General features: G+C 38.5%; 1 protein-coding gene across 1 annotated transcript in view; it reads right to left on the bottom strand.

Moving 5' to 3' along the window:
* Nucleotides 1–3,266: 3,266 nt before the first annotated feature.
* LOC133806246 (uncharacterized) overlaps nt 3,267–15,244 on the bottom strand; it is a 120,965-nt gene continuing 108,987 nt past the window's right edge. The window contains exons 4-6 of the mRNA XM_062244369.1: nt 4,108–4,391; nt 3,760–3,866; nt 3,267–3,450 (exon numbers count right to left, since the gene is read on the bottom strand). Coding sequence (XP_062100353.1) covers nt 3,267–3,450; nt 3,760–3,866; nt 4,108–4,391 — 575 coding nt within the window. The remainder of the gene's footprint in view (nt 3,451–3,759; nt 3,867–4,107; nt 4,392–15,244) is intronic.

Raw genomic sequence — 15,244 nt, 5'->3', positions numbered from 1 at the left:
AACCAGCTGGTTGATGCAACTGCAGGCCATGAGATCCTCTCCTTCATGGATGCATACTCAGGGTACAATCAGATTAGTATGCATCCTCCTAACGAGGATCACACTAGCTTTCGGACCGATACAGGGCTATACTGTTACAAAGTAATGCCCTTCGGATTGAAAAACACTGGTGCGACTTACTAGCGACTAGTTAACCACATTTTTAAGGAGTTGATCGGGGTAAACATGGAGGTGTACGTTGATGACATGCTGGTAAAGTCAAAAAAGGCAGAAGGACATGTGAAGGATTTACAAGAGTGTTTCAATGTTCTGAAAAAATATCAAATGAAGCTAAATCCTCTCAAATGTTCCTTCGGAGTAGGATAAGGGAAGTTCTTGGGGTTCATCGTTAATTCGAGAGGAATCGAGGCTAATCCCGAAAAGATCAAGGCCCTGATCGATAGGAAATCGCCAGTAAAGATCAAAGATGTGCAAAGTTTGATTGGAAGAATTTTCGCGCTCAGTAGATTTATTTCAAAATCAACAGAAAAGTGTGTCCCTTTCTTTAATCTACTTAGGGGCAACAAGAAGTTCGAGTGGACTGAAGACTGCGAACAGGCTTTCCAAGCCTTGAAAGCCCACATGGCGCAGCCTCCTGTCTTATCAAAACTTGTAGATGGAGAAACTTTGCTCATATACCTGGCGATCACCGAATATGCTGCTAGTGCGGTGTTAGTAAGAGAAGAAGAAGGCGTACAAAAGGCGGTGTATTTTGTGAGCAAGAGGTTAATCAGGGCCGAATTGAGATATCCTCCCATTGAAATATTAGCCTATTTCCTAATTTTGGCTTCAAGGAAGTTACGTCCTTACTTCCAAGTTGAAGCTCCTTCGTGGAAGCTATTCACAGACGGATCATCCAACGGATCTCACGCGGGAGCAGGAGTGATATTGATAACGCCAGAAGGGCATCGATTTCACTGCGCGATTAGGTTTGATTTCACCGCTTTGAACAAAGAAGCTGAGTATGAAGCCCTACTTGCCGGGTTAAGGTTAGCCAAAGACATGAACATTAAAGTGCTGGATATTTACAGTGATTCACAGCTGGTAGTGAATCAGGTCTTAGGGGAGTATCAAGCACGAGGCCTAAAAATGGTGGCCTATCTAAACCAAACGAAAGATCTGTTGGAACAATTTGAAAAATATACCCTATAGAAAATACCCCAAGATCAGAATTCAAACGCAGATGCCTTAGCCAAACTCACGAGTGCGAAGGATGCTGACACTTTAAATATAGTGCCAGTCGAACGGCTACACGCGCCAAGCATACAAGCAGACGAAACCAATATGGAGGTCCGGTTAGCAGATACATGGATGGCACCATACTTGGAGTATCTCACGAGTGGTGTACTACCAGCAGATAGAAACAAAGACAGGAACCTTTAGAAATAGGCTGTTAGGTATATCCTAGTCGATGGTGTTCTATATTGAAGAGGATACTCAATGCCACTGCTCAGATGTGTTACACCAGAAAAGGCTAAAGAGCTGATGAAGGAAGTACATGAAGGCTTCTGTGGAGACCACGCTGGGGGGCAGAGCTTATCAAAGAAGATTCTAAGGCAGGGTTATTTCTGGCCAACCATGAACGAAGACTCGATGGAGTTTGTGCGAAAATGTGATAAATGTCAGAGGTTTTCTAAGATCCCACGGGCAGCTCCTAATGAGTTAAAGCAAATGCAAAGTCCATGGCCCTTCGTAGTATGGGGTATTGATTTAATCGGGTCCTTGCCGACAGGAAATGGTGGGGTGAAATACACAGTTGTGGCGGTCGACTACTTCACCAAATGGGCCGAGGTTGAACCACTCGCAACCGTAACGACAAAGAAAGTGCTTGATTTTGTCATCAAGAACATTGTTTGTTGATATGGATTGCCAAGAAAGATTGTCTCAGAAAATGGCACCCAGTTTGATAGTGACATGTTCACAGACTTCTGGAAAAGGCATGGCATCATCAAGAGTTTTTCTTCAGTTGCTCATCCGTAAGAAAATGGGCAAGTTGAAGCAGTAAATAAGACATTGAAGGATACTCTGAAGAAAAGGCTCGAAGAAGGTGAAGGAGCATGGCCAGAACAACTGCCTGAAGTCCTCTGGTCGTATAGAACTTCTCACCGAACAGCAACAGGTCATACCCCATTTTCCTTAGCATACGGGTATGAAGCTATGTTTCTAGTTGAGTTAGATCCGCCCTCGCATCGAAGAATCACATACAACCAAGACCAAAATAGCCAACTGTTGATGGAGTCCCTAGACCTGATCGAGGAGAAACGAGAGAAAGCCCAACTCCGAGTAGCTGCGTACCAGCAAAAAGTCGCTCGATATTTTAACCCCAAAGTAAAAGAGAGAAAGTTCAACATTTGAGACTTAGTACTTCGAAGATTTTTCTTAAACACCCTCGACCAAGCTGCTGGAGTACTTCGACGAAACTGGGAAGGACCTTACCAGATTGAAGAAGTCCTTCATCGAGGCACTTACAAACTTGCACGTTTAAATGGAGATCTCGTTCCGTTTTATTGGAAGGAGAACACTTGCGCAAGTATTATCAGTAAATAATCCTTCTTAAAGGACTGGCTTGTATTAATTTTTACTTTTTACAAGTTTTGAGAAAGGGTTAGTCATGTTATATGGCTAATCGCTTATAAGGTTAAGATCTTTCAAAGATCACTCGTAAAGACATGTTTAGTCCATTTAAATACGAGAATTATAAGGGACTGTGCGCAGCCAGTCATTCTTGCCAAACTTTGTAATTTTTTACAAGTATTTGTTCATTACGTGTGTTGTTTTGCTGTATTATAAGATTTACATTTTATATTGAGCAGTAATGTTCGTACAGGTTGTGGTCAAGGCAAGTGACCAAGGACCTAAAGCTCCTCAGTCACTTGGGGGGCATCTAAGGTACATAGAAAGCAAAGCATACCAAGAGGTATGTAAACACATGAACAAAATAAGTGAAAGCATGCTACGGTACTTAGAGTATTTTTCAAAAAAATTATATTTTGTTAAATCAAGCCAAAGTACTATGCTAGGTTCGGTCATGCGAACAGATGTTATAATAAAGCAAAAATATTATAATGTCAAAGGAATCCTTTTACACCGCGAGCAGTACTGCTTGAATGTAAATGTTAAATTAAAAGGAAAAGCTACCCATGCAGCAATAAAAAAGTAAACATTGTCTTAACATCATGACCTGTGGGTCATGCAAGGAAAAGAAAAGAAAATAAGTTAAAAACAAGCTAAGGAGCAGCAGGAGGATCCTGGGGAGCATTCTGTTCAACTGCGTCTTCTGCGGCTTCCCCTCCATCCATCCACGTGGCCAGTGAAATCTCTGGGGTGGCAGGAACTCTGGCCCTTTCTTCGGCAGCCAGTCGAGCAGCACAGCGAGCCAACTCGGCTGTCCTGGCATCCTCTAGAAGGTAGCTGAAGTTGGCACTTTGATTATGTTTCCATAAGTCATAGAAACATCGAAGTGTCACATTCTTGTACCTCTCCAGGTCCTTGGTGTTCATGCGCTTGAGTTGTTCCACTTGGCTCTTGAGGATGGCAATGCTCCTGTCCTTCACAAGGTTTTCCTCCTGGAGCTTCTTAACTTCACGCCAGTGGATTCAGCTGGCCTCCTGGTACTCATCTCTCTGTTTTCTGGCACTTTCCAAAGAGGTCTGTTTCTCCACCAGGTCCACTGCCAAAGAATCCTTCTACTGGGTCACCACCTCCAGCTCTCCCGCGTACCTTGCCTCCGTGGCTTGAAGCTCCTTCATTAGCTTCGACTCCCTAGCATGGGATTGCTCGACACTTGTACCCACATGGACGCGATCAGCCGTCATGGTCAGCATTTCCTGCAATCAAAGAATAAAAGTTAGACTGACTTCAAAATGGAAAATCAAGACCATGAGTACAAAAGAGAAGGAAGATTACTTACACTGGCCACTTCATTGAGGGCTCTATTGAGGATCTGGTCGACCCCCATTGTTTCTGCTTCAGCCATGGCCTCTTTACAGCGATCATGCTTAAGGATGTGAGTAAGACGATCCTTGGCCGACCTTAGGGAGCGGCCCGATAGTTTAGCCCAGAGGGAACACCCTCAGTTTGTTGAGCCTGTTCAATAGGGGATGGGGATGAAGGAGTCGTCGCAGCAGGAGCAGGTGGAGGCAGAATTTCCTTCTCGTGAGGAGCAGGAGGCTGGGAAGATGTTTGGCCAGAGGGCCCATCCTTCGAAGGATCGGCAGCTCGGTTCTCCTTGGCCAAAGGCACTTGACTGGACTCACCGTCAGGTTTCCTGGTCGATTTCCTCTTTCGAACCAAGGGAACCTCCTCTTCCTCCTGAGTACTGTAAAGATCGAAAACGTTTGCAGAAGGAATTTCTGCAAAAGAGGTAAACATGCAGACAGTAAGCCAAAAATAGATGACAAGTTATGATTGCATCAGAAAAGAAATAAAGAAAATTACAAAGTCAAATACCCGAGCTATTACTATTGGTCGCTATACTATTGACTCTACTAGTCATACATTCACTCTCTGGCATGAAGAAGCCTGGCCCTAGGTTTGGAGCATATGTAAAATTTCCATCCCCGTCAAATAAATGATAGAGAATTGGCAAGTTATCTAAGAGTGAAATAACAATACCGTTTTTGTCAGAGGACTCATCTAAGTCTATGACAGACTCGGCTGCCTTTTGTTTTCCCTTTCCTTGGGGGGCAGAAGACCTTTTTGCTAGGGGAGTGCCAATGGGTTCCCTGATTGTAACCCCAGTCGGTCTCCGTCGAGGAGGAGACACTGGTGGTTGCTGCTCAGGATTTTCCTCCACAGTGGCACTTCTTGCCGCAGGTTCCCTCACATCCTGGTGAGGGGCCAAGAGGCTAGCTAGCCTCAAGTTGGCCTCAGTGACCAGGGAATTGACGCTCTTCTCAACGTCCGTCATGCTGGCCAACATGGCAGACCTCAACACCATGTCTGGTGTTGGGTCTGGTCGTAACCATGGGCCTCAAAAACACAAGAAGTTTCAGAAAAATGCAAGGAAAATTGCTAAGTAAAAACAGCGACCAGTGAAAAAAAGACTTTTACCTCATCGAGTGAAGGCCAGGTTATTCACGACCATGTCAGGCGTGAGGAAATACTCCTAACTATATTTCCCCACGTTGGAAATGTGGGTTGTGTCACTCAGGAAGGTTCGGTTGGTCTCCTGGTGACAAAAGTGGAAAAACCCCGTACCAGATTGTTGGGGGTTGAACTTAAGGTCAAAAAGGTAATTGACCTCGTGGGGTTAGGCTCTGGCCATTTCTTGTGGTTGTAAAGGATATAGAGTGCAGCAAGCATTCTATATCCATTTGGTGTAATTTGTAAGGGGGCGATTCCAAAATAATTCGCCACCCCCTAGAAAAATGGATGCAGAGGAAGGGTAGCCCCAGCCTCTATGTGATACCTCGACCAGGCGCTGTAAACGCCTCCAGACAAGTTCGCCCTCTGATCCGCAGTAGGGATTTGAGGGTTACCCCAGAAAGGCCGTACTTTCTGAAGTAGTTGGCTAGCATCCTAGGGGTTACTTGGCGGAATGGGGAAAGATACCACTCGACGTCGGGAATAACTGAGTATCGAGGACGAGCCCTAACTTGGACGTGAGGGTCAGGAATAATGTTTTCTCGACCACTGGTCGAGGGAACCCCGGCCTGGGAGTCAGGCCAGGTTGGAGGATTGGAAGGGTTTTCTGGATTTTTCTTCTTTTGGGCGGTGGACTTAACACGACCCATTCTAACTGGAGTTGGTTGAGGTCTGGGAGGAGAAATTTTGGAGAAAGGAATCTCATGGAAGCATAAAGCTGGCTGTTCTTCGCCCTTGAGCAGTTGCGCAAGTAGATCATCGTCTATTGGCCTCTCACCTCCCCACAAATCTTGCATTAAAAATCTGCGAGCAGAAAAAGGGGGAGGTGAGGATGGAGAGCCTAAAAAGTTGGTTAGAATAACACTGCTCGTGTATAAAAGTTTAACTTTTATACAGCAGCATTCTAACGAAAACTAAATTTTTCATACGAACAATTTGAAAAACAGATCAAAAAGTGAAAGCAAAAAGTTTTTCTGAAAAAGCTTTTTCAACTTCAGTAAGGGCGGGAAAAACCCAGTTTTTCAACTAGCCTAAAAATTGAATTTTTACTTCGATTTTACGTCCTAAATTTATGATCTCAACTATCAAACTGATTCATGACCCCTAAAAGGAAAATATACACTACCATATCTAGCATCACTCAGCAAATGCCCTATTTTCATGCATCTCTACCCAAGAACACAGAGCAATATCAGAACCTAAAAAGTTAACTTAAATCGGCATGCACAACAAAATAAAGGGTGAAAAAGTTCTGAAGCTTACCTATACGAAGATTGTGGAGTCCTGGAGAAATTTCGAGTGTAGGTGTGCGAATAGCCGATTCCTGGAATGAAGAAGGATGGTCTTCAAAGAGGTTCTGGGTTCTGACTTGGGGGTTCTTGGAAGAGTTCTTGGCAGAAAAATAGCTTGTAAAAGGTGAAAAGGAAATTCTGGAAGCTATATATATATTGCCTGAGATATGGAAAAAAGAGGTAATCATAAGTTCCCTTTTTTTGAAGCATGGGGAAGAGTGATAGCCATCATAGGTTTTCTTGGGAACCGAAAAGGTATGATTGAATGTGGGTAGGTCACTTTTTCCGAGGAGGCACGAACTACTCTGACAGATTTGGTGGGGTAATCGAAGGGTCATATTCCTAAAAGTTTATATATTGCTGGTCGTATCCTATCAACTGTCAATATCGGTTCAGTCCGATGTAACAAATACATCTAATCTTATCTACTTTGCTAATGTTCTGGAAAGAACATAACACTTTGATGTATAAGTAGAACATATCGTAGATTGGCAAGTTAGTGTAAATCCTGTGCACTGATAAATCTTAGGACTAACTTAGTTTGAACATATAATCATATTTATATTCCACTGTGATTACGTCACTATAAATATGAATAGCTATATGCTTGGGATTTAATAGAAGTTTATATTAAACAAATAATCATGAAAATAAAACATGTGAGCAAAGTGATTGACCAAGTCAAAAAATGATTTCTATTCTTTTATTGATAATAAATGAGATTACAAAGAAATTAGGTTTTAATTAGGGCATAAAACCCTAACAAACTCCCACTTGCACTAATTGAAACTAATGCCTTAATTATATTAATCTCATTTCCTTGATATGCTTATCAAATGTAGCTTCTGGCAGTGTCTTCGTAAATGGATCTGCAAGATAATATTGTCTTCAGATGCAATCTTCATAACCTTCACATCTCCCTTGGGCACATATTCTTGAATAATGTGATACTTCCTTTCTCTATGCTTTCTCCTCTTGTGACTACAAGGTTCTTTCGAGTTGGCTATCGCTCCTGTATTGTCACAAAACAACACAAGCGCTTTATCCATTTCTAGAAAGACAACAAAACCCAAATAGAACTTCTTTAGCCAGACTATTTCCTTAGGTGCTTCTGACGCGGCTATGTACTTAGCCTCCGTGGTGGAATATGAGATTGCAGACTGCTTTACGCTTCTCTATATCACAGCTCCACACCCTAGAGTAAACACCATTCTAGAAGTAGACTTCTTGTCATCGACATCACTCTAATTATCTGAATCGGTGTAGCCTACAGGGTTCAGAACACAACCCTTGTTGACTAACATATAATCCCTAGTCCACCTTAAATACTTCAGGATATGCTTAACTGTTATCCAATGTTCTGGTCCTGGGTTTGATTGATACCTTCTCACTACTCCCACTGCATAGCAGATATCTGGTCTAGTACCCAACATGGCATACATCAGACTTCGAACTGTAGATGCGTAAGGAACTTTTCTCATTGCATCTTCCTATTCAGGAGTCTGGGGAGACTGCTTCTTTGAAAGATGAAGTCCATGGCGGGACGGTAAACAACCTTTCTTGGAATTTGGCATTGAGAATCGTTCAAGCACTTTATCTATGTAAGCTGGTTGAGATAGAGCTAAGAGTCTGTTCTTTCTATCCCTAATGATCTGGATACCTAGAACATAACATGCTTCACCCAAGTCCTTCATCTGGAATTGACTGCTCAGCCAATTCTTCACATCTTACAATTTCTTAACATTGTTTCCAATGAGTAAGATATCATCTACATAAAGAACCAGGAATACCACTATTTGATTTGCCTTCAGTTGGTAAACACAAGGCTCATCAATATTTTGTTCAAAGCCATATGTTTTGATTATTTCATCAAACCCAAGGTTCCAGGAACGAGAAGCTTGCTTAAGTCCATAAATAGACCTATTCAACTTGCAAATTTTTTTTCTTGTCCAGCTACTTTAAATCCTTTTGGTTGACCCATATAAATGACTTCGTCAAGCTTTCCATTAAGAAAAGTTGTCTTGTCGTCCATTTTCCAGATCTCATAGTCAAAAGCGGCTGCTATGGATAGGAGGATGCGAATGGACTTGGGCATGGCTACCGGACTAAAAGTTTCCTCATAGTCCACGCCTTCTCTTTGGGTATAACCCTTTACCACTAATCAAGCTTTATAAGTCTCGATATTTCCATCAGCACCTCATTTCTTCTTGTAGATCCACTTGCACCCAATGGCCCTAAAGTCACTAGGTGCTTCAACAAGATCCTAGACGGAATTTGAGTACATGGACTCCATTTTCAGTTTCATGGCTTCGAGCCATAGTTCCTTTTCAGGGCTAGCCATTGCCTGTTTGAAAGACAATGGATCATCATCACTAGTGTCACCAACAACCATATTGGTTTCACCATCCAAACCATAGCAAACTGGGTTCCTATAAACCCTCCCACTACGACGAGGCTCCGTGACTATTTGCTCAGGAACAGTGGTACTTTCTTCATTTAAATCGACTTCCGTCGGTTGGACATGAAGAGTGGGAATTTCATCATCAACTCACACTGATGACAATGGAACATTGGTTGGAGTCAATTCTTTAACCATCTCCTCTAAAACTACTTTGCTGCGTGGTTTGAAGTTTTGGACATAGTCATTTTCCAGAAAAGTAGCATTTGTAAAAGTAAACACTTTCTTTTTCTGAATGACTATAGAAAAGTCCACCCCAAGTACCTTTAGGATAGCCAACAAACATGCAAACTTCAATTCACTATTCTATCTTTCCTTCCTTTTTCCTTAGGACATGGGCGGGACACCCCCAGATTCTATAATGGCGTAAACTAGGTTAACGAACATTCCAACGTTCTAAAGGTGTTTTGGGGATTGATTTGGATGGCACGACATTCAGAATGTCGTTTGCGGTTTCAATTTCATGTCCCTAGAACGAAGTTGATAGAGTTGAGTAACTAAGCACGCATTTAACCATTTCCAATATAGATCTGTTCCAGCGTTCCACTACACCATTTTGTTGCGGAGTACCCGGGGCAGTAAGTTGTGATAAAATCCCAAGTTCAGTTAAATGATCTTTGAACTGCATATCCAAATATTCCCCATCCTTATCATATCACATGATCTTTAACATTTTACCTAATTGGTTCAGTGTCATCGCTAGGAATTCCTGAAACTTTGAAAATGTTTTTGATTTCCTATGCATTAGGTAAAGACATGAGTATCTAGAGTATTCATCAATGAACGTGATGAAATACTCAAAACCACCCCTGGCTTGTACATTCAAAGGTCCACAAACATCTGAATGCACAAGTCCAAATGTCTCTTTGGCCCTATCACCCTTTGCAGAGAATGGACGCTTGGTCAGTTTGCCTTCTAGACAAGATTCACAGACATATAATTCACCTAAGGTGAGTTCCCTCAAAGGCCCATCCTTTGTAAGTCTTTGAATCCTATCATAGCCAATGTGACCTAGTCTCAAGTGCCATAAATATGTCATATTATCGTTATCGATCTTTTGACGTTTATTGGTCCTAGGTTTAGCTACTTTGAATAAATCATTGTTAAGAGCGAGGGGTTCGTTAGGTCGCAGAATATAAAGCCCATTTTATAAACATGCAATACACAATTGTGATCCATTGAAGGAAATAGATAAATTAGAACTTGTGGTCATAACAAATTGTTCTGATTGCAACATGGAAACTAAAATTAAATTTCTACTAAAATTTGGAATAAAAATACATCATTTAAGATTAAAAGTTTATTTCCAAACTTCAGACGAGCTCTTCTTCTAGCTTGGACCGCAACGAACGCTCGGTTCCAAACTCTAAGCTTTAAGCCGCCTTCGTCCACTTCCTCCCACGATTCAAGATGCTGAAAATAGTTGCAAACATGGTTGGTAGATCCAGAATCAATAATCCAAACAATTTATCATTCTCTAAAACATATGTTTCCAAGATATATGAACTATAATCATTACCTTTGTTTTTTCACTGCTAGAAACTTGGGGCAATCCTGTTTCCAATCACCTTCTCTTTGCAGTGAAAACACTTACCTTTACCTTTCTTGTTTTTCTTGTTCTTCCCCTTAGGCGTCTGTGCATTTGTTTGTGCACTTGTCTTTCCAGCCTTTTGTAGGCTTTTGGTTGTTGTTTTGTCCCATTTTCCTCTTGTTTCCAATTTTCGAAGATGAAGTTTGGTTAGCTTCAGCCTTAACTGGATCAGCAGCAGCAGTAGTAGTTGTCTTCTTTTCTCCTCCCTTACTTGGTCCACCCATGATAGACTCAAAAGTCTGAAGCTCGTTCATGAGCTGCGTCATAACATAGTTGAGTTTATTCAATACATAGTTTGTGGTGAACAGCAGGAAAGCTGGAGAGAGACTATTGAGGATTAAGCTAACTTGAGTTTCCTCATCTATTATCGCTCCATGAAATTCAGCTTCCTGAAGGTAGTTTGTCATTTTGATCAGATGATCGCGGACATGTTTAGAAGATGTCATCCAAGAATTGACATATTTCTTGGTGGCCTCAAAACGAGTCTGTGCTGACTTGGCACCAAACATGTATTGGAGCTAATCAATAATTTCGTAGGTCGTCTCGACATTCTCCATATTTCAAAAATATGTAAGATATGAGAAAAAATACCAAAATAATCATATCTCTATTTCTTTAGGTTTTTAACTAATCTATGATATCGTTGTCCCGGTTGGCGAGAGTAAAAAAAATACAACTAGTTCAATAGAGTTGTAAACTCATTTAATAATGGACACCATTATTAACAACCTACTATTCGATCAAAATAAGAAAAAAAATCTCTTATTTTATGAGCTAGACCCACGGTTTCGATAATCACAGATTTAGTCCTGGTAGTCACCGTAGGGGTGAGTCTAGTAGAATTTAACCTATAATTATCTATCTTTTGAAATCTAACCTTGTCAAAATAACTAATGAACACCTGTCATAGGGGGATGAATCAAAGCGTCTCGAGGCCCCATTAAGCTATTGATTTTGTTAAACCAACGGTGGAGATCGAATATAATTATTAAAATAAGCTCATTATAAAAAAAAAAATAGTATTTTTATTATTTATATTTAGAAAATTAATGACTACAGCTCTCCAAAAAATTGAAAAGATTAAATTTTTAAAACCAAAGTCCTATAATATCTTATTAATTGTAAAGTGTCACATTGAAACAAATTCAACTAATTTAGAATTAATTCGTTGCTGGACAATATTCAGGTTTAACTAATATAATGAACCTATACAATTAAGTCTAACTCAGGTAAATGGGCCTTAACAATTGGGCTTGTATGGAGGAGGGTTGGGTTCAGTATGTTGTTCTCACTATAAAGGCCCACATACTTCCATACAAGGTCCAAAAGACAGGAATTTAAACCTTCATTTAATTAATTGTTATTAATCGATTAGGCCCACTATAGTCATGCAAAGCAAATGAGCATTCACAAGTGGAATTACCCACAAGAGAGGAGTTTAAACTTTACATTTTCTAATGGGCCCAAATAAAACTTATTATTTTATGAATATTCTATTTGGAAAAATCCATATATCTAACAAACATATGGGCCATAATATGCATCTAAACCCAATTGCAAAAATATCACATATAGTGAAAATAGACATGTTATAATTGGATGGCCCTAATCATGTTACTATATGAGCAAGTCTTTTAATTTATGTAAAAATACCACAATTTATTTCATTTGTAAAAGTATCACAATTAATTATCTAGAATATATAAAAAAATTCGAATTAATTAAATTTTTACAAAAATAAGTCAATTTAAATGAAATTTATCAACAATTAACAAAAGTTAATTTAAATTTCATTTACAACAATCAACTTGATTTAGATTAATTTGGAAAAAAATATCAATTTAATTTAAATAGGATTTATCAACAATTAACAAAGTTAATTTAAATCCCATTTATTAAAAAAATATTTTATTAATTGGTTGAAAAAATATCTTAACTGTTTTTCAAAAAATATCTTGTGATGTTACAATAATAAACTAATATTTTAATCATTTTAAAAAAAAAATATTAATAGTTATAACAACCCTAAAATAACTCAAAACAGTTAAAAAAATTCAAATATCCATGAAAATATCTAACTAACAAATATCAAATTTCAAATAATTTAAATATTAAAAACTATATAATAAACAGATATTTATATTTTCAAATAAAGATGTAATAAAAATAACAAGTATTTAAAAGATAATATCTTAAATATTTGATATCTTCATTCTAATAATTTAATATATATTAAAATATTTAAAATTAAGTTGTTAGTCTATTTTTAAATTTGAATTTGAATCTTTGTAATAATATCTAATTATTTAAATCTCAACCAACAAAAATTTCTTATTTTAAATGATAAAACAAATTTGATATTTTTGGCTTTGATTATAAACAATCAATTTTCACATTTTTATTTAAAAAAATTGGATGAACAGTACCCTTGACGGGTACTGTTCAATGTGCGGGTGGTGCACTGGTGGTGTGCGCAGGGGCGTGCGCGGCTGCTGGGTGACGCGTGTAGGAGCGCGCGCGGATGTCATGTAGATCTAATATTAAACAAATTAATATGAGATAACCTAGAACATGTTTCTAATAATTGAATTCAAAGATAAATAATGATAAGAATACTTACATTATACGTAGCGGACTGAATGAGTCCTTCCTTCAGTTTCTCTAACCCTTGTATCCTTTCTGTCGCAGAGTATTACCAAGAAACTGAACCGGTCTTCAATTTTCTTCACAACCTTCCAAAGTATCCTTAGGAACACCTATACTTGAGTGGGAAATTCTCAACACATGAGATAAATACAAAGAGAAGAAGAGAAAAGAACAATAAGGCTTAGAAAATGACTTATGTTTAGAGAGAATCTAAAACCTATCAGAAACTTGTGTTTTAGAAATTTGAACTTCTGTTTTCATCTCTCACTTAGCCTTCCTTTTATAGACTCAATTAGGTCATTTATTTAATTAAAAATTAATAAAATAATCGCCAAGTAACAGCCCTAGGTCGAAATTATCATGGGCTTTAGCCTTGAAATTTCTCATTTGATTATAAGCCCATTGGACTTAAAATCAAGGCCTGTATTATTTTCTATTGATTTAATTAATTAAATAATTATTTAAATCCATTATCAAATTAATTATTTATAATTTGAACCTTGATTTAAACTTATTTATTAATTTAGATACCAATTTATCTTTGTTAATAAATCTGCCCTAATTTCTCTTTTCTTCTCAAAATTACATAACTCTGTGAAACTATCCAAAATTCACCTAGTCAACTTTGATAATTCTTATTGAGAATTAAATCAATTAATTGAGACTATCTAGATGATTTTATCCAAGGTACAGTGGGGACCATGGGCCTATGAAATCAAGCTCCAATAAGTTATCATAAATCTAACAAATAAATTTACTAATTAATTCCTCGTGACTCCACACAAAACCCATAATTGCACTCTTAAATTCATAGAAAGCTCTATGACAAATATAGACACATTATTAATTATCCATTGTTACAACCATAATTGTCACTCAATCCTCTATAGACGGTCTACAATGAGATGGGACTAAAATACCATTTTACCCCTCATTGTATTTATCCTTGAAACACTTAGTTCCTTGTAAATGATATTGCAGTAAACTAATATTAATTACTGAAATGATATCTCTATCATTTAGCTCATTGAACCAAACTAAAAGTAAACCATCATTTCACTTCTTCATCAGAAGCTATAGATGTTCATATCTATGATTAACACTCCCACTCAATTATACTACCGAGTTCCCAAGATTTAAGTATGGGCTAGTCCATAGGGTAAGTTGGAAACGAACAAGTCAAAGATATGAACAATCAGTAACCACTCATAATTGAGATTGAATTGACCTATGGTCAACAATATGATATGACTAGAATGGATAATAACAGTATGTTTACTTATCCTATCAACTGTCAATATCGGTCTTGTCTGATGTAACAATACATCCGATCTTATCTACTTTGCTAATGTTCTGGAAAGAACATAACATTGCAATATGTAAGTAGATCATATTGTAGATTGGCAAGTCAGTGTAAATCCTGTGCACTGACTAATCTTAGGACTAACTTATTTTGAACATATAATCATATTTATATTCCACTGTGATTATGTCACTATAAATACGATTAGCTATATGCTCAGGATTTAATAGAAGTTTATATTAAATAAATAATCATGAAAATAAAACATGTGAGCAAAGTGATTGACCAATTCAAAAAATGATTTCTATTCTTTTATTGATAATAAATGAGATTACAAAGAAATTGAGTTTTAATTAGGGCTTAAAACCCTAACAGAACAATCGAGCTCGTAGTAACTTTGTGCGAGGAGACACGAGCTGTAGCCAAGATGCTTGAGTTCATTGTAATTGACTGTCCGACTCCCTAAAGTGCAATCTTGGGGAGACCTGCACTGATGGCATTTGAAGCTATAATTTCAGTTCACCACTTGGCCATAAAATTCCCATCGTCCTCGGGAATATGCACTGTGAGGGAGATCAGCTCGGTGTCAGGGAATGCTATAGCATTTCCATGAAGGGAAAATCTCAAACCATGAAGCAAGCCATGGTAACAACAAAAGAGAATGAGCAACCTGAGGCAATGGTAATTACTAGAGAGGTGGAAGAATCTCAAGACATCTGAAATGAGGTCGCCCAACCCAAAGAAATTGATCCAAGATTAGGCGAAGAAAGATCTGAGGTCCAAGCTTTAGAGGAGCTAGAGGAAATTTTTCTTGACCTAGAAGTACCTTC

Source organism: Humulus lupulus, chromosome X, assembly GCF_963169125.1.
Source record: "Humulus lupulus chromosome X, drHumLupu1.1, whole genome shotgun sequence".
Classification (NCBI taxonomy): domain Eukaryota; kingdom Viridiplantae; phylum Streptophyta; class Magnoliopsida; order Rosales; family Cannabaceae; genus Humulus; species Humulus lupulus.
The sequence above is the reverse complement of the archived record's forward strand: the minus strand, read 5'-3'. Positions and strand labels throughout refer to the sequence as shown.